This window comes from Meriones unguiculatus, chromosome 7 (assembly GCF_030254825.1).
Source record: "Meriones unguiculatus strain TT.TT164.6M chromosome 7, Bangor_MerUng_6.1, whole genome shotgun sequence".
Lineage (NCBI taxonomy): Eukaryota > Metazoa > Chordata > Mammalia > Rodentia > Muridae > Meriones > Meriones unguiculatus.
In genome coordinates this window covers 15,378,495-15,398,491 of record NC_083355.1, presented here as the reverse complement: position 1 = coordinate 15,398,491, position 19,997 = coordinate 15,378,495, and the positions used below count along the sequence as shown (strand labels likewise).

At 43.1% G+C, this 19,997-nt stretch overlaps 1 protein-coding gene across 1 annotated transcript in view; it reads right to left on the bottom strand.

Annotated features, from left to right (window-relative positions):
- Ern1 (endoplasmic reticulum to nucleus signaling 1) overlaps nucleotides 1-19,997 on the bottom strand; it is a 96,534-nt gene that overhangs the window by 45,581 nt on the left and 30,956 nt on the right. Inside the window, exon 2 of the mRNA XM_021634283.2 lies at nucleotides 19,250-19,370. Coding sequence (XP_021489958.1) covers nucleotides 19,250-19,370 — 121 coding nt within the window. The remainder of the gene's footprint in view (nucleotides 1-19,249; nucleotides 19,371-19,997) is intronic.

The following is a 19,997-nucleotide window of genomic DNA, read 5'->3' as shown; positions in this document are numbered from 1 at the left end:
CATATTCCAAAGAAAGTGTAGCAGTATAAAAGCCATCTTTTCTGCTCACTTCAGCCACTTAATGGTGTCACAGATAAAACAAAGGAAGGAGGCACTGCTAAAATCTAGCAACTACAAAAAATATGTAACATGGATGTTAACATGTTTGAATTCCTGTTCATAACCTGATCTTTTGCTGTACAGTGTTTGCTCAGTCTCATGGAGTCATCTTCAGGGGCAGATTTAACTGGCTTTTTATGGTTTACCTACCTACCTATGGTTTTTTTGAGGCCTCAGGTCTGAACATGTTCCCTGCATCATAAGATACAGGGCATCAGTGGAAAAGAGAAGTTTCCCAACATCATCAGTATTGAAGAAACACTCTAGTCTTAAGAAAAGATAAACTCTAGAGTGTGGCCATATGGCTGCCTTCACACTCTCTCCACTCAGCCTGACAGGGGACCTGGACAAGCTTCTGCTACGGTGTAGACCAGATTAAAACCCCAGTATTAAGACAGCTCTGACAGAGGCAGGCAAACTGCAGCTCAGTTTCTGAGGTATAACAATGGCCTGTTCTACAGATACTCTTCTTCTTGAAGAATAATTGGTAGCCAGGTATGATAGTATATGCATGTCATTCTAGCACTTGGGAGCCTGAGGCAGGAAGTTTTCAAGTTTAAGGCCAGCCTGGGCAAGGGAGACCCTGTCTGTGCAGGGAGAATCTAAGATTTGCTTGAAAACAGTTCAGAAAAAGAGTTGTGAGCTGGGTGTGGTGGCACACACCTAGAATCCCAGCACTCAGGAAGAAAGAGGCAGGCTGATCTCTGTGAGTTCAAGACCAGCCTGATCTACAAAGCAAGTCTAGGCCAGCCAAGGCTGCACAGGGAAACCCTGTCTCAAAAACAAACAAACAAACAAACAAACAAACAAACAGAGTTGTGTGAGGGGCAGATGAAGCAAACAGTGTCCAACTGGTGACCTGTTAGAGATGAAATCCCAGAGTCTTCTCACTGTTTTCTGTATGTGTTTTGAATTTTCTACATTAAAGATAAATATTTCTGTGATCCCCAACAAAGATAAAAACAAGCATCACTTGAAAAACGCGTGATGAAGGTTCAACAGAAAAAGCTTTTTTTTTTGGTTTACTAATAAGAAATATATCAGGCAAGATTCTTTCTCACAAGTTTCAGCTGATGAACAGAAACCCTGGGCAAACTGCGGGGCTGTAAGCAAATACTCCCGCAAAATAGGCCAGTCTATCCACACGGAGCCAGATAAGGTTGAATGCCAACCTCACTGAGCTGTTTTACTTCTAGAAAGGAAAAAAAAAAAAAAAAAAAAAAAGAGGGTAAAATGGGTGTAACTCCAGGTAAAGGTGAGATAGGTTACTGGTAAGAAATAGGGAAACACCACTGAAAACAATGTTGGGGCTCTCCTAAGATTACTTTGGAAGAAACCGACCTGCTGTTACTCTGGAAGAAACAGCTGCTGGACTCAACTCTACCTGCTGGTGTTCGGCACCCTGGGTCAGGTCAGACGACACTTACTGCTACCATACTGTGCTAGCTTGAGGCCTACACATTCTTTTGTGTGAGCACATCAGGGTGAAGGTGTAAATGCTCCTATGTCCACAGAAGTGACTGTTGCCTTGCTTCATCTGGAGGGGAATTTCCAGGTTCTTACTCAAGCTCTCCTCTCTCTTAGGGTGCACACCCCTCTCTATAACCAGCCCTAACCACAAGGTAGGGCAGAGCATACATCCCTACCTAGTGTTATTTCTTAGAATCAACTGGACATTTCCTCTATGTGCTAACAGTATCTCAGTCTCCACTGTCTAAATCACTCACTCCATCTTTCACCCAAGACTGCCTTCTTGAATACCTTATATTTGGTTTCTGTTTCTTCCTCTTCTTCTTCAAGATTTATTTATGTGTACACTGTTCTGCCTGCATGTACGCCTGCATGTCAGAGAGGGCACCAAATCTCCTTATAATGGTTATGAGCCACTATGTGGTTGACAGAGAATTGAACTCAGGACTTCTGGAAGAGTAACCAGTGCTCTTAACCACTGAGCCATTCTCCAGCCCCTTTTCTTTGTTTTTTTTGTTAGTTTGTTTATTTTGAATTTTTTTCATATAATATATTCTGGTCACAGTTTTCCCCTCTCTCATCTCCTCCTCATATTCCCACCCATCCAACTCTATGCCTTTTTTCTCTCTTTAGAAAAGAAACTGGGGAGGAAGGAGTATAGGAGCCAGAGGGATCAAGGACAGCACAAGAAAACTCATAGAATCAACTAACCTGTGTTCATAGGAGCCCAGAGAGACTGAACTGCCAATCAGGACACCTGCATGGGACTGACCTAGGCTCTCTGTACATATGTTACAGTTGTGTAGTTTGGTCTTCTTCTGAGATTCCCAACAATGGGAGCAGGGGCTGGCTGTCCCTGACTCTGCTGCCTGCTTTTGAAATCCTTTCCTCCTACTGGGTTGCCTAGCCCTAATAGGAAAGAAGATGCCTAGTCTTTCTGAAACTTGATAAGCCATAGCTGGTTGATATCCATGGTAGCCTGCCCTTTTCTGAAGAGAAATGGAAAAGGAGTGGCTGGCGAGGGACTGAGAAGAGAGGATAGGGAGGTAACTATGGTGGGGATGTAAAAGAAAGAAAGAGAAGAAGGAAAAAAGGAAGGAAGACAAATTAAAAAAAACAAAACAGAAGAGCACAAAGCAAGCAAGCAAACAAAAAAAGCACAAGAAAGCACATACACACAGAGACACAGAAACACAGACACAAACAAAACCTCCAGTGCCAGGATTGAGTGCCCTGTACTGCTAACGAAATCCAACTTCTTAAACCCGCAGCGGACTGCATGTGGGGCCAGAAACAATTTGTTGACAGTGAAAGTTTTCTGAACACCAGGGTGGTTTTGGTAGCCCTAACTCATGCTATACTGCCCAATTTCACTGCAGCCTTGGTTCTAAAAACTCAAAAATACTTTGCATCTTGAATGCCATCATGCCACACAATATCAATTAATATTGCCTGAAACCACCTTGGCTCAAATCAGAGATACCTATATGTTATGAATGACATGGTTTTTATTGTGCATACAAAGTTTTCTGCTCTCACAGAAAGATAAGGGTTTAAAGCCAATTACAGTCATGCATACCTACAATACTCAAACTTGGGAGGAAATATAGTCAAGAGAATTAGGAGTTCAAAGGTCATCCCCAGTTATACAGTATGTTCTAAGGCAGTCTGGGTTACTTGAGACTGTCTCAAACAAACAAACAAACAACAAAACCCCCACTACCAACAACAACAACAAAATTATGGTGTAGAGAAAGTTTTGGTGTCTTTAAAAACTTAGCTATGTTATGTAAACATGTTTTTGTTTTGATCCCAGGTGTGGGATGTGGGACTGATTCAGATTGTCCACAGCAGTGAACTATTTGCCTCATGCAGGCTCTGAGAAAGGCTCTTTGCCAGGTGAAGATGGTTTAATTCTGAGGACTCTGAGAGGGAATAAAGGCCAGAGCCCAGAGAGAGGGGAAGGGGGCTTCAAGGAAGAAGAACGCTGCTGCCCCACCTGCTGCTCCTGGTTGCTCTTGTTGCAGTTTGATGAGAAGAAGTTGGAGATATCCAGAAACAAAGAGTGAACTTGCCCTAAGGAACCTGACAACCCTAACCAGCAGGAAGCAGCTAAAGAGAACTCCTTCCCTTCTCTTCCCACTAACCTTTTTTCTCTCCTACCTGGTGTTGGGGTGTGGGAAGGGACTGGGGTGGAGAAGGGAGACATCATCATAAGGAACCCCAAATAAAGTACAGTTGAAAAACTAGCACCTACATTATGGCTTAATTGAAGATTATGTAATGTAATTACAGAAACAAAAACATTTAATATTTTCCTACTCTCATTCTTTAGCATGTATCAAATACTATTATCTTTAGATTGTATTGTGTTAAATTGTTCGACCTAAAAATTAATGTTTGAATCCTCTTCAGAGGAAAAGGATACAGGAAGTCCTGATAAGACTTGATAAACTATGGGCAGATGGCAGAGAAGGAGAACTCCCCCTTTCATTGGACAAGAGGAAGGGGATAAGGGGAAAAGGGAGGGAGGGTGGGGCTGGAAGGAGTTGAGGAAGGGGGTTTCAATTGGGATATATAATGAATAAATTGTGAAAAATTTTAAAATTAAAAACTAAAATCTTTGAATTATTTGTCTATATAGTACTTTTCAAAAACGATGTTTGAGCCAGGTTTGGTGGTACAGGCCTTTAATTCTAGAAATCAGGCGGCAGAGGGAGACAAGATCCCTTGAGTTTGTGGCCAGCATGTTCTACACAGCAAATTCCAAGTCAGCCATGGCTTCAGAGTGGGACCTTATCTCAAAGTAAATAAGTAAATATTAAAAACAAAAACAAAAAAAAACCTGTTCGAATCACTGAGTCACTGACATTAGTTTCATTTAAAAAAAAAAAAAATCATTCATTTACCTTTGCCCCGTAATTAGGAGAAAATTCCCAACCATCTCTGAAACGGCACTAAATACACTTCTGTCATTTTGTACTACAGATTTGTATGAAGTGGGTTCTCAACAATGACAGTTATAAAACCAAAATAGTGATCAGCTCTGAAAAATGTTGAAGATGCTCTACGTCCTGCACTGTCACCTGTTCAGCCGAGGTTTAAGCTTTTTCCCGTCTCGAGAAAGGTTAGCTATAGATTTTTTTTGTATGTTCATAGTGTATCTTCATTGTACATGGTACTAAATAACACAAGAACATTTTCATATTATAAGGATACATACAAATTGACAGCATATCCCTCCCCTACCCCACACATTCTCTCTCTCTTTTTCGAAGATTTAATTCTTGGAGCCAGAAAAATGACTCAGTGGTTAAGAGCACCTGCTGTGCAGCCATGAGGATCTGAGTATGGATCCCAGTACCCGAGTAACAGGTGTGTAAAATGTCCAGCACATCTTAATCCCATGAGATAGGGGATAGAGATAGGAGAGCTGCTGGGAATTGCTGGCTGCCTAACAAAAACAGTGCAAGCTCCACATTCAAGGAAAGATGCTGCCTCAAAGGAATAAGGCAGAGAGCAATAAAGGATACCCAACGCTGGCTTCTTCTGTGTGTGTGTGTGTGTGTGTGTGTATACATACATACATATATCGACATATACCACAGTCATACACATACCTAATTACATTAAAAAAAACAAATTTTGCCATCTCATTGGTATGCAAATTTGCCTCTACTTTAAAAAAATGGGAAGATTATATCTATATGAAATCATTGCCTTAAAATAAATTTCTTTACTACTTATTATCAATGTATACCAATCTCACGGAGCATCTTTTTAAAAAATTATTATTTTATGTTCCTTAGTGTTTTGCTGGGATGTATGTCTGTGTGAGGGTATCAGAAGCTCTGAACCTGGAGTTATAGACAGGTGTGAGCTGCCCTGTGTGTGCTGGGAACTGAACTCAGGATCTCTAGAAGAGCAGCCAGTGCCCTTAACTGCTGAGCCATCTCTCCAGCCCATCATGGAACATCTTTATGTGGGTTAAATACAGATTATGTAATTGTCAAGTCTTTATTTCTTTTTGTTTGTTTTTGTGTTTTCAAGACAGGGTTTCTCTGTGTAGCCCTGGCTGTCCTGGAACTCCCTCTGAGATTAGACTAACCTCAAACTCAAGAGATCTGCCTGCCTCTGCCTCCCAAATGTTGAGTTTAAAGGTGCGTGCCACCACTGCCTGGCGGTACTTCATTTCAATGCTTTCAAACAGAGAAGAATGATCCTCCCAAAAACATTAATGAGATCACGCCTCTGGGATTCAAAATCCTTGACGGCTTCCTAGCCCATTCAGGCCAGTTAACAAATCCCTCCCTTCTCCACCCCCCAACCAATTCCTCCTCACTCTATCCCAGCATGCTGCTTCCTTGTACCCCTCAACATCCTGCCAAGCCTACGTCCGCCTCAGTGCCCTTTCTCTTTCCTCTGCTTAGGTCTCTGACCAAATGTCATACCTCAAAGGTCTGCCAGGACCCTTTTATCATCCAGGATTTCCTATATCCTCTGCTGGAATCTTCCCTATGGCACTTGACCCTCTCTAAGTTCTGGGTATTCTGTTATTGGTTTTAGTGTCTGATTCTAGATACTGTCTTCTGTGGTCTTCCACATTCTCACAACCTAAAATAATCTCTGACACATTGCAGGTGCTCAGTGCAGTTGCTGAAGTAATTAAAAGACATTCATTTCCTTCCTTCATCCTATTTGGTCCACATGTCCACCGATGATCACTTCTAATTACCCAACACCTGTGAACCCGGGATCTACCTAGTATCCCCTTTCCTCAAGCCAGGGCTCTGAACACTGTTGAAGCGCCATAATCAGCTGCGCAGTGTTGTCACACCCAGCACTCAGGGGCAGAGGCAGGCAGTTCTCTGTGAGTTTGAGGCCAGCCTGGTATACAGAGTATGTTCCAGAACAGCCAGGGGTACACAGAGAAACCCTGCCTTGAAAGACCAAAAAAGAAAACACTGCAATCATTTGGGGTAATACTATGTTACACACAAGACCAGCTGGGTCCCATGTCATTAGGATATTTATCTACTTCCTGGTTGGCCTTTGTTTCTGCTTATCTCTGGAATTTCAAATCTTCACTCCTTGCCTCCATTTCCACAGGTAAAATGTAGGAGACTGTAAGATCTGAGACTTCTCACCTTTCACCCATGGCTGTTTGACAATTCCATCCTTTATATGCAGATATTGCACACCCATTTTTGGAGCCCCAGGCAGCTCCTTCTCCTCTGCCTATAAAGCCTCTGGATGGCCCCCACCCTCCCCCTTGCCCTCACCCCCTTTCTGTACATGAGCTCCTTTCTTTCCTAAAAGCATCAAATTTAAATACATAGTTTGGATAATCTGGAAAGATGCATAACTCATGTTATTCACAGTCATAGAACATTTCCGTGGTTACCCGAAACACTTTTTTACACCCCTCTGGAATCAATACTCCCCAAACTTCCCACCCCCAGACAACCACTGTTCTATTGTTTTGTTTGTTCTTAAGTTTGGCAAATGAAGATTCTTCTGTGTAGGGATTCTTTTTCATTGTACAATGTTTTTGAAATTCATCCCTGTTGTATCATTGGCTAAAATTATTGAATAGCAAAAATTCTGCCTTAAGGATGTCCCACTATTTGTTTACCTATTAATCTTCGTTACCTCCAGGTTTTGGTTGTTGTGAATAAAACTACGAACACTTGAATATGTGTCTCTATCTGAACTATTTTTCCCCCCTGGGAAACTATTTAAGGAGTGGAATGGCTGAGTCATATTATTTACATCTGACAAGAAACTGCCAAACAGTTCTCCAAAGTGGATGTAGTATTTCACATCTGCCTACAGCACCCAACAGTTACCCATAAGGTTTTTGAAATGCTGATTTCCAAGCCCCCTCCCTAGAAAATGACTGTCTGGAGAGGCAGGAATTTGCTCTGGTGACACATGCTAGGTGAAGCTGGCCCTTCAGGAAAGCACTGCTCCAAGTTCCCTGCCTGCCTTCTCACCTAGACTTTCTCAGCCCTTTCCCCTGTCAAGATCCACCGCCACAGTAACCCTTCCGTGAGCAAACCTCACAGATACCTGCAAATCCTTCTCACCAGGTCTCCCTCTGGCACTGACAGTGCTCCGTTTCCAGCTGCTCAGGCCCTGGCACCTGCTCCTCACGCTGGAACCCCAGAGGGACTAGTATCTATCTCTGCACTAACCAGTCACGTAATCTAAAAACATTCTTGTCTTTAATATTACTTTCTCTTAATATTTCCATTCAATTAGATCCCAAGTTTTGTAAATCTGATTTACTAAATATTTTTTTGGAACTTACCTCCTTTTCATCTATCACCTTAGAAAAGAGAGAGAGTTGCCAGGCAGTGGTAGCACATGCCTTTAAGCACTTGGGAAGCAGAGGCCGGCCAGTCTGAGTTCAAAGCCAGCCTAGTCTATAGAGTGAGTTCCAGGACAGCCAGAGCTACATGGAGAAACCCTGTTTAAAAAAAGGAGAAAGAGAGACACAGAGAGATAGAGAGACAGAGAGACAGAGAGAACATCACTCCAGCTCCCCAGTTCAGTTTCTCTGGCTATCAGACCCACATTCTACTTGCTACCCAAGAGGGCTTGACAAAGGAATCCGTGTGTCTCCTCTCGCCTAAACTCCTCTAGTGACACCTTCTCCATATACCAAACGCCTTCTACTGCTGTGGGTTAAGTCAGTTCCTCATCCTACATGTTTATAGCACTTTCATGTCTCAGCAATTGCTCTAAAGAAATTTCTAACAGTCCCATTTCTTGAGTAGATGGGTCTAAGAAATTTGGTATTTAAGTATTTTCTTTAAATTAGACAAACTCTTATAACCAACTCTTATAACTAGACTTTTTTAAAAAGACTTACTTATTTGTTATTTATATAGCATTCTGCCTGCATGCCAGAAGAGGGTGCTATATCTCACTACAGATGGTTATGAGCCACCATGTGGTTGCTGGGAATTGAACTCAGGATCTTTGGAAGAGCAGCCAGTGTTCTTAAAAAGTATTTAAGTACTTAACTTATTATTTATAAACATGTTTATAGCACTTCCATGTCCCGTTTCTAGAGTAGTAAGACTGAGAAACTTAGTATTTAGGGTCTAATAGCTGAGATGCTATGGGGCAAAAAAAAAAAAAAAACTTAAAGTTTCATTTTTAATCATAATTACTTACTACTGAATGTATGTAGCTGTCAAGTCCTATACAATTTTCAAACCTTATAATAAAATGGTTGCAGCCACCCTCATTACCATTTAACATAGACTGTCATGTGGTATTTGAATTTCGTCATAGCATCTGCCAAAAACTCAGCTTCACAAATATATAGAACCATTAAAGTGAATGTAGCATAACCTGAGATTAAAACTATCTATCAACTTCAAGCCTGGGTTTCATATTTGTCACTACAGGCCCACTTCTCTCTGATGTCTTGCACAAGTTAACGTTCCTAAACTCATCTTGGGCTTTGACGTTAGTGTGTGTTCACCTCCATCGAAGTCAGCTCACTCTTCCGTCTCCATTCAAACAGCCTTTCTCCAGAGAACAAGAAACACACCATCTGCCGGATGTACCTGGTCCATATTCATGATGTACTGCCTGTGTTTCTCAAGGGACAACTACTTTGTTTCATGTTGCTGCTTCCCTGGTATCAACTATTCAAGGATTGCACTGAATTCCAAGTATTTTGGGCCAGGGTCTACTTATTTTGTTTGATGGGAAATATACACAGCAAATAGAAAAAACACACATATTAACTACTGGCTGACCAGAGAGTGAGCCTCTGAGTGGCTGCTGCCCAGGCCTTTTCCCCCTTAATATACAGTGAACAACGAATTGTGTAGAATGAAAGGCAATCAGTAACTTATGACAGACAACACTACAGGTAGAATGCAGCCAAATTTTTCTAATGGAAAGGATAATCCCACATGAACACCTACGTAATACAAGTTAAAAGCAGTGGCCCAGGAACTGTGGTATTGTTTATTCATCCACTTAAAAATCACTTAAATTTATGGATAAGATGATGTGGCACTTGCTTTGAAATAAGAGGAGGAGAGGGACAGACTGTTACGTGTTGACCATCACTGTAGCTGGGTGCTGGCTACATGACGCCCTCTTAATATTGTTCCCTTTACCCCTGCATATATAAAAAACTTTTCTAAAATGAAAACATTAAAAACAAAAACAAAAAAGGCTAAAAAGTAAGCTATTTCAGGAAACCCTTTCCTACAGGCTGGAAACAAAGGCTTTCTTATCCCCAGCTCACCTGTAAGACACTCTGGAGGTAGGCTCCTCCAGTTCCCCAGGGCAACTGCATGCCAGAGACACCCCAACCCCCATCCAGACTTCCCTAGCACTGGCTGGTTGGACTGCCATACTGTAGGGGGGGTGGGGAGTGGGGAACAACACAAGTCAGCTAAATAGAAAAGGGCTTTAATGAAGTCAGTCAACATGAAATCAACGGTTTCAAATGCAGTTGAGGATGAAGCGCTTTCTCTGGGGTGGCTGTGGGCAGACCTCTTCCCATGGAAAGAAGTAAGAACCCTTTGACAGAGGACCTTTGCGAAGGCATTGCTCCCTTTACTGCTGCTCAAAGAGCCCCGAGGGACCATTCTCTTCCCAGCTGAGCACCAAAATGTCCAGAACACCCCACTCCTCCAGGGAATCTAGACACACACGGGTGAGGCACAGGCTGTACTGCCCGCCCTCCTGTGCCCTCACCTTCCAACCTCGAACAGGCCCCACATATCACCACTGAAACCAGCTTCCTCTCTGACCACAGACTTCTCCAGAACAAACTAGACGTTATGGCATTTGGTCAGACACCCTTCTAAGCACATCTCTCCAAATGATTTGAAATGTTTTGGACTGGTCTTTCAAAAGGCATTTAAAGACAATTTAGAACAGAGGTGACGCCCCAAGTGCTTTGCACCCTCCCTGCACCCACACGCACTTACTCTTCCTTCCCTCACTCCTTTCTTTGTCCCTCTTTCTTTTTCTTTCTCAGAAGGACAGAAATCCAACTACTAGCAATAATCTGTTAAGATCTATCACCTGAATCTCAAAACCAAATACTGGGCATCTACTATCCGCTTAGTTCTGCTAAGTGCTTTATGGGATAAAGGAAAGACACTGGCTTGTGAAATGATTATCTATGGTATACAACAGTTCTACAGTATGTACCACATGCCACAGGCTCTCCTAGGTGTGAGCTGAAATATTCAACACAGACACACACACATGCGCACACACAAACACACACCATACCTTCATAGAGAAAGCAGGCCCACAGCATGAGAATGACAGGAAAACGTGAGTAAGACTGCTAGCAGAGCCACAACAGACAAGAAAGTACCAAACTCTAGGACCAAACTAGAAGCTTCTGGGATGAAGAGAAGTGTGATGCAGTCCTATGAAAGCGAGATGAGTAGGCAAGCAGACATCAGAGTACAGATGAAGGACAAAGCAGGAGAAGGAATAGCAAAAGTTGGGGGGAAGGATACAACCAGGGATGCAACAGCTCAATTAAATCAGGCCTAAGCTATTGTGAGATGGATGAGAGACCAGCAAAATGGAGTCCTGACCAAATAAAGTACAAGAAAGAAATGTGCAAAAGGTGACGTGGAGACTCTAATCCAGCAGACAAGACAGCAAGGAAACAAGGGGACGGTCTGAGTGCAGTGAACAACTGCCGTCTCCTCGGGAACGAACTTGCTGTTCTAAGACTATGCTCTGATAGAAAATGCTGCAAGAAACAGTCATGTTTTCCTCAACTCAAAACTAAATTTCATGCACTCAACCAACCTAATTAGGGAAGTATTTTTCCCCAGAGGAAAGGTGCATAACTAATCTAAACCTTACTCTCTTTAAAGTAGCCAGGTTTATACTGTAAAGTAGAAAGTTTTAAAGGCCCTCAAAGTCTAAATGTCTAATCAAAAGGTCTTCATGGTCTAAATCTTACCACTACTGGGAAAGGACAGAAAAAGTTGTCTCTGTAGAAAATTAGTGGTCACCACAGTGTGATGTTGGACAAGGACAATCATGTGACATATCCAAATAATGAGGAAAATGGCCCAAACCTGGAGCAGCCAAACTCTATATTCTTACTCACCCTCATCTCAGCAGAAATAACTCAATCTAGGTGTCATGAGGGAACTGAAAACACTGCACACCTAAGTGCCTTCTGGGATGCCCATAACTGAACAGATGCAATGGGGTGAAAGGGAGGTGACATCAAGCCACAGACACCCAAAGGCAACTAGGAACAGGTTGCAGTTTCGGGCAAAAAGAGGCATTTTATCCATACGATTCCACAATCATAATGTGCTTCGATACACACCAACCACATGGCTAAGAATACGCATAGAAGCCCAGATCTGCTGGTAGGGACTTGCTGACAAGAGGACAAGAGAAAAGCCCAACGTGAAACGGTGCGTTTTGAATTGTCTCCCACCAGGGAGGGAAGTGAGTCAGGTACAAAGCGAACAAGGGTGTCCATGAGCTGCACTGGAAGCTGAGGTGAGGACACGGGGTACACTGAGGAGTGCCTTTGTGTTGAAAATGTTTAAAACATTTCATATGGGGCTAGCGATTTAGCACAGTGGTAGGGTACTTAGCCAACAAGCACAAGGTCCAGGATTTTGTCCCCCAGTATGTCCCACTTCTCCCAAAGTCTTTCATATTAAAAAGTAAAAACCCAGGGCTAGGGAGATGGCTGTGTGGATACAGCACTTGCCGTGCAAGGGTGAGGAGTACTGTTTGGATCACGGCACCCATATTAAAAAGCCTGCTATAATCCCATGTCGGGAGCAGAAACAGGGAACTCACAGGGCAAGCTGGGTAGCTAGATTAGCTAAACTTGCAAGTACCAGGTTCACTGAGATCCTGTATGAGTAAATAATCAGAGGCCCATTGAGAAAGACACCCAGTATCGCTCTCTGGCCTCCACACACATCTACACATGCACCTACGCCCACATACACAAGCATACCACATACTTAAAAAATTAAAATACTGGGCCCATGAAAAAGCTGGGCTTGGCATTAAGTGCCTATAACCTCAGCACTGGGGAAGGGCAGGGGTCAGAAACAGATGGACTCCAGGGGCTTGTTGGCCATGAGCCAGTCCTGCCTAACTAGTAAGATTCATGTTCAGAAGGTAGAGAAATGACTGAGGAAGACACCTTGATGTCAACATCTGACCACTATACACACACACACGGGTAAGAGCATGCCCATGGCACAGCAGCCATAACTAAAAAGCCCACCAAGGATGCTCATGCTCCCTTTCTTCTCTTTGTGCACAGGTGACACCATCTACATGGATACTGGTGGTAAGCACTGGAGGCAGCACAACTGTCTTTCAGGCGCAGCTGTGCTGTAGTCTAACTAGAGTGTGCATGGGGGGGTGAATCTGATGGCAGTATGACAGGCAAATGAGAGGCTATTGCAAGCAAGAGACAGTGAGGAATGAGGATGACAGTCAGCAGACTGCCACAGAAATCTAGAAGGTGGATGCCACAAGCCTGGCTATGACTTGGAACTGGGGACTGAGAGGAGTGACAAGCAGATTTGGAAGGTACTTCCTGAATCTGCACAACAGGACCTGATCATCAGACCAGCTGAACAGTAAGGGGACGGCAGAGAACATCACTCTTTTTTAGACTCAGGGCACGGCTATCAGCGTAGGAAGACTAAGAAGCATCCATTTAGAAAAGGAAATTCATGTGGTTGTATAAGTCTGTCTTCAAATTGCAATTAAGTAGTTTTGTTCTAACCCCTGTGAGAATCTCCAGTATTAACCACTCACAGGACACCAGGGGCCATCTGGCTGGAAGAGGAGCCATATGCTTAGAATGATTCTAAATTGGACCCAGTCCTTTGTACCCACCATTACTGGAAAAGAGAGGGAGGAAATATGATTGGGCTACTAAAGAAGAACTGTGAGGTGATGAAGAACTGGGTGTCAAAGAGCAGCAGCAACGAGTGTTTCATGGAGAGAACAAGGGGCCCCAAGCCAGTCTCAGGAATATTAAAGAGTCCATTAAACTGCAGCAGGGCCAACTCGAGCTGTGGGGTTTTTGTTTGGTTGTTTGGTTGGTTGGTTTGAGACACGGTTTCTCTGTGTAGCTCTAACTGTACTGGAACTCACTCTGTACACCAGGCTGGCCTTGAACTCTGCCTGCCTCTGCAACCAGAGTGCTGGAATTAAAGGAGTGTGCTGCTGCTGCCACCGCCGCCGCCACCACCAGCACCACTGTCACGGCCACCACCTCCACACTACCAACCACCACTAACTACCACTAGTAGCAGCAGCAGCAGCAGCAGCAGCAGCAGCAGCAGCGTCAGAAGCACAGCAGTTGGCATCTGGTCTCAAGGTGTAGAAGTGGGAACATACACAAGCCTTATTGATCACTGGGGAGATTTCAGAGCCAAATGGAGGTTGCTGCGGCACAAAACCAGACTTGGGAAGACTACACCTAAAGCAAACGTCACAATGCACCTTAGAGCCAAAAACAAGCAAGCCTCATTTTTTCTACGAGGTACAATTCCCCACTTTGGCACAAGAGACCTCTATTTCTGGGAATAGCAACATGTGTTTGGTTGAGAGCAACTGTACCTGCCAAAAACCAGTGTGGCAATTGGGGAAAAATATTTTTAGATTTTTGGCCCCTAAAAAAAAGTAAGTAAACAGTTAGGAAACCATGAAATGGAATCACAGAAAATCCCAGATATATACTCTGAAGAACATTAGTTTGCTGGGTAAAAGGCTGAGCCTGCGCTCACAGGTTTCTCCCATCCACTCAACTGTCCCAGGCCCCAGCTAGGATTCTCCCTTGTGTGTACATCTGCAGTCCACTGCTGCTGAACAGCCCAACGTCTTCCTAGCCTCACCAGTTCACGCTCACTCAACACAGCACCTGCTCATCCTCAAACTGGAGGAAACCAATTACCCTAGTTCGCTTGATCAAAAAACATCACAGACTGGGGGACTTAAGCAACCGACAGTTATTTTTCCTAGTTCTGGAGGCTGGAATTCTGAGATCGGGTGCCAATAGAGCTAGAGTCTTGTGGAGGAGTCTCTTCACGGCTAGAGACATTTTCTCATTGCACCCTCACATGACAGACACAAAGATACAAAGGTCTCCCCTCTTCTCATAAGGGTACTAACACAAGGTGGGGTCTCATCCTAGTGCTATTTGTAAAGCGCCACAGTCACACACCACTACACTGGAGCTTAAGGATCCATCCAAACTCTAGAATTGGCAAGGGCACATTCTATCTGTAATACCCAGGCATGTCTCTACTCTGCTTGGATTCTTCCATTTCTTTCAATGTCCTTCCACTGGCCACCAGGCCTGCTCTGGCACTCTTTTTTGGGTAAAGAGACACAATTTACTAGGGAGTGCTCAGAAATCTGTGAGCACATTTTCTGATGGCCATAGGGATTTGGGAGCCAGAGATTGTTTATGAGACATATCCTGGCTGTCCTGGAACTCACTAAGTAGCCCAGGCTGGCCTTGAACTCAGAGATCTGCCTGCCTCTGCCTCCCAAGTTCTGGGATTAAAGTTTTGCGCCACCACTCTAAGCCATTAAGTAGTCTTGAACACCAGACACACTGCTCTGATTTGCCAGACACCCACACAGGACAAAAACCTTTAGTAATTACCTAAGCTCACAATCTGCTTTACACATAGGCACAAAAGTATATTTTGTATGATATAATATACTGAATTTTATCAGATTATACCTGCTTTATGTGTCAAGTCAGGACTGTGCTTCTTTTCTGTGGAACGTTACCATGAAGTCCATCCCCATGGCTCTGTTGGTATCTTCATCTCTATTAACAAACCCAGCATTTACTCACAGGCAGAGTGTCTCTCGTAGATGCTTGGCGAAGTATTTACAGGGTAAACTCTGTATGTTATTAAAAATTACTTTTCTGAACAAGGTATTATGTGTTTATAATATCGGTACTACAGAGTCTAAAGTGGGAAGGATCACAAAATTGAGGCCATCCTAGGCTGTATAACAAAATCCTAATTCAATTTTAAAAGTTAACTTTCCTGTTACTCAGTTTTAGATTACTAATTGTAAAACAATGTAAGTCACTGTCTATAAATTTTGTTTCTGAAAGCAAATGGTACCTTTATAATAAATCATATGAAGGCAGAACAGGGTCCCTTACATCCTCTTTGGTTCCTACATCTATCCAAGTTCACTTTCCCTCACATGCTCCGCTCCTGCCACAACATACATTCCAGTGCTCTTCAATCGAGGAAACTCTAACCCTCACCCTGTATTTCAGTTACTTTTCTCATTGCTGTGACAGAATACCAGACAGCAGTACCTTAAGGGGGAAGAGATTTATTTTGGTTCCCAGGATTGGTTTTGTTTTGCCTCATTTTACTTTATGTACCATGGCATGCCTGGTGCTGTGGAAGCCAGAAAAGAATGCTAGATCTGTTAGAACTAGAACTACAGATGACTAAATCACCATTTGGGTGCTGGGAACCAAACCCAGACCCTGTGGAAGAGTAGCCAGTGCTCTTGACCACTGAGTCATCTCTCCACCTCTTAGCTTATGATTTAGAGAATACAGTCCACCATGGGAAGGCATGACGGAAGGAGAAACTTAGTCCATGCGAGTGAAATGGGAGGCTGCTGGTAACACCATGTTGACCAGTGAAGAAGCAAGGTCCAGCGCTAACCCTCAGGGCTCATCCTCAGCAGCTTACTTCCAGCTGTGGACATGAGACTGTGGGAGATAATCCCAAACTCAAACAGTAACACCCCATCGTACTTTCTCACTACAAAAAGCTCTTGTCTCCCTGTGCTCTCTATGGGACCTGTTGAAAAGTGCAGTCCCTCAACCCTACCCCAGCCCTGTGCCAATCTGCTTTCCTGCTCTGTTTTTCTTCACAGTTCTTTTCACCATTAACTTTTTTCCTGTCTGTGTTTCTACTAGACTTGTAACTTTGAGTTCAAGCAAGAGAGTTTTTCTCCTGTTTTATTCCCTCGATGTTATCTTCAGGGTCTTTAACAGTTCTTATGAACTGGTACATGAAGTCTATAAATTCATAATATAGTTGTATATTAATAGTTTAGATATGCCAATTTTGAAATATTTAACCATAAGATTAAAATTATATTTTCAACTCATAGTATCAATATGTTACCATCATTATACAGAAACATAAATTGAAGCTACTGCTATCCAGGCCTTAATTTAATTTTAAAATGTGGTGCTACTGGGCTTGGTGATCTACATCTATACTCCTGTCACTTGGAAGGTACAGACAGCAAATCAAGTGTTCTGGGTCACCGTTAGCTACACATGGAGTTTGAGGACAGCCTAGACTACAGGAGGCCCTGTCTCAAACAAAAACAAAACAACCCCTCCTCAGTTCATTTTTAGCAATGAGATCTACAACAAGGTAGATGTTACTTTAAATGATTAGATTTTAAGTATTATTAATACATTCTTTGAGTGTCATTTAACAGTTCCTCTCTGCTAGGTGGTGGTGGCACACACCTTTAATCCCAGCACTTGGGAGGCAGAGGCAGATGGATCTGTGTGGGTTCAAGGCCAGTCTGTTCTACAGAACAAGTTCAGAATAGCCAGGAGCTACACAGAGAAACTCTGTCCCAAAAAAAACATAAATAAATGAATAAAAAAATAAATAATGTTTTTTAAAAATCCTCTCTGAAATTCGTAGGTATCAGTGATCTATCTATGGGTAGTTTTCTTCCCTACTCTGTTTTGAGGTTGCTTTCCTGTCTCTAGTTTTCTTACACAGGCTACTGCTGGATTAATTCAAAAGTTAAACATTTGATGAGTCACTCACCTGTTCAAATATGCTAAATGCTCCAATTTCCTGGTTAATCAATCAGGCTCAACATACCCGGTGGCCCTCTTACTCTCTACCTCTAGTGTGCCGCATGCACCAGTCCTTTCCCCAAGCCCTGCAAGTCTCTCTCTCTCTCTCTTTTTTTTTTGGGGGGGGGTCAGGCCTCCATCCCAAATGAAACCCCAACCTCCCACATACAGAGCTACACCCCACCTCCGAAACGATCACTTTACTAGTAAATACCCTCTGCCCAGATGGATGCAGTTCATGGCGCATTGCCATACCCTTCTTTCAGCAGTTACAGACCCTCGTTCTACACTGAAGCTGTCTTTGCTCCCTTCACACTATCAGTGCCCTGAGGACAAAGTATCTCCCACACCTTTTTTTTTTTTTACTTAATGTCCCATACAGTATCTTTCCCAGGCTAAGGTTCTCTTAATACACATTAAATGAAAGAATCTACCTCTGTTTTTTCATTATATCTCTAAGTTACAAGGAAAGACAGACTGATGTGTTTGAGTAAGTAACAGACAAGACAAGCTCCAGCTGTGCTGGGCACAACAAAGGCTACACATAAAAGAATGACCTGTGTGCACTGAGCAGGGGAAAGAACAGGGTGGCTTGAGTAGCAAAGATGTCTTCCCCTGAAGCACTAAGTGGAAGGACAGGCCCCAATATTCTATGGCCAAAATATTTCATTCCTTTGTGACTTGTTGATTCTCATTTTTGAAATTAAAAAAAAAAAAATCTGCTTTCATCTTAAAACACTGAAAGGCTTAACTGTGAAGTAGAGACCATACACGTGGGTTCTCAGAACCTGCAATACAAAGATGGCACTAAGAACCATCTTTGGGCACTCACTTCTCATAGTCCTGGCTCTTTGATTGCCTTAAAGTTCTGCTGCTCCATTCAGGGCCCAAACATGTGAGGGAGGATGCTGGTAGTATTTGAGCTGCCCTAGACTATGATGGGAAGCAGATTTGTTGCAGTACTGACAGAATGATGTGTGACCTTCTGACGGATGACAATATTTTTCCATCTGGAAGACTGCTTAACAAAGGGAAATTAATGCTGTGCTCATGAAAATAATAAGACATGAAGAAATGATGAAAGAAAACACACCAGTTGGACCTGAATTAAGACCAAATAAGAATTAATAATGAACATAATAACAGAGGACACAAAAAAATCCCTGAATTTGAGATGTGCATGGCTTTGTCTGGGACAATCACTCCGGAAATTAAGTAGGATGAATTCTCCAGCTGTAGAGCGCCCCACCACTAGAAGGGAACGATAGATCGCAAGATGGAACATGAAAGATAAATGAGAAACAAGCCTTGTTTCAACAGTTCAGATAACATGGCTGGTTAAGTTGGGTGAATGTCCAATCTTACAGGCCCTGGTTATTTCAGGCTCTATAAGAAGCAAGAGAGTAATTTGAATTGTTGAGACGATATCTTCTGCAATTATGATTAGAAGACTCTAATCATTAGAACTTAACAAATCAATGCAGCAGGTCTTTAGAAAGCCCAAGCAGCCAGAACTATTAATAGAAAAGCCTACAGCTATTCAAACTCAGAGTCAGGACAGAAGCAATGGAGCATTAGAGATAAGATAGCTTCTTCGTCTGCTGCATTCACTGGAGTCATAACAGTTCAGGCTGTAAACTCACCCTCTGAGCAGACGTCCTTTTCCTCTCTTTAGCACATTCTCCTTTCTTATTTTATTAAATAACATAAAACTATTTTCTGTTGGCATATGTTTATTTGGCAGCGGCTAAGCAAGTTTCTGTGTCACTCAGGGACAATCCAAATTACCTTCTTTTAAAGTCCACTTGATGGAGCCCGTCCTCTTGCTGACAGCATGCAAGCTTCCATCCAGGGTTGAAACAAACAACAAGGTTTCAGGCAGTGTTACTGTGCTGGCACTTGCAAAACTCTGCAACGAGAGAGAGAGAGAGTATCTTGTTGTCAATCCTCTCCTTCACCCTGGGCATATATAATCACAAACTCCTGCCCTCAAAATCATCCTTCATATGGCCATCCATCTTCCAGATGAAGAAACCGAGGTTGCTGGCTGTGGTGGCACACGCCTTTAATCCCAGCACTCAGGGGGCTGAGTCTCTGTGAGTTCCAGGCCAGCCTGGTCTACAAAGCAAGTCCAGAATAGCCAAGGCTACACAGAAAAACCCTGTTTTAAAAAAACAAACGAGCAAAAAAGGAAGAAGGAAGGAAGGAAAGAAGGAGGGAGGGAGGCAGGGAGGAAAGGAGGGAGGGAGGGAGGAAGGGAGGGAGGGAGGGAGGGAGGAAGGAAGGAAGGAAGGAAGGAAGGAAGGAAGGAAGGGAAAAAGAAAACATACGAAGGCCTATGTTCTCATACGAGAGCACATCTCCAGACAAGAGCCGAGTTGCTTTATCCTAAGTGTTGATCCTTCCCACAGACCAACAGGTCAATCTAATGACAAAAAATTCTGAAACAATCCATGGGGAACTTCCCCTAAAATGAAGAGGGGCAGTTTGGTCAGATCTCTGGCTTCCTTTTCTTGGGTCTCTTTTACTCTGTAAC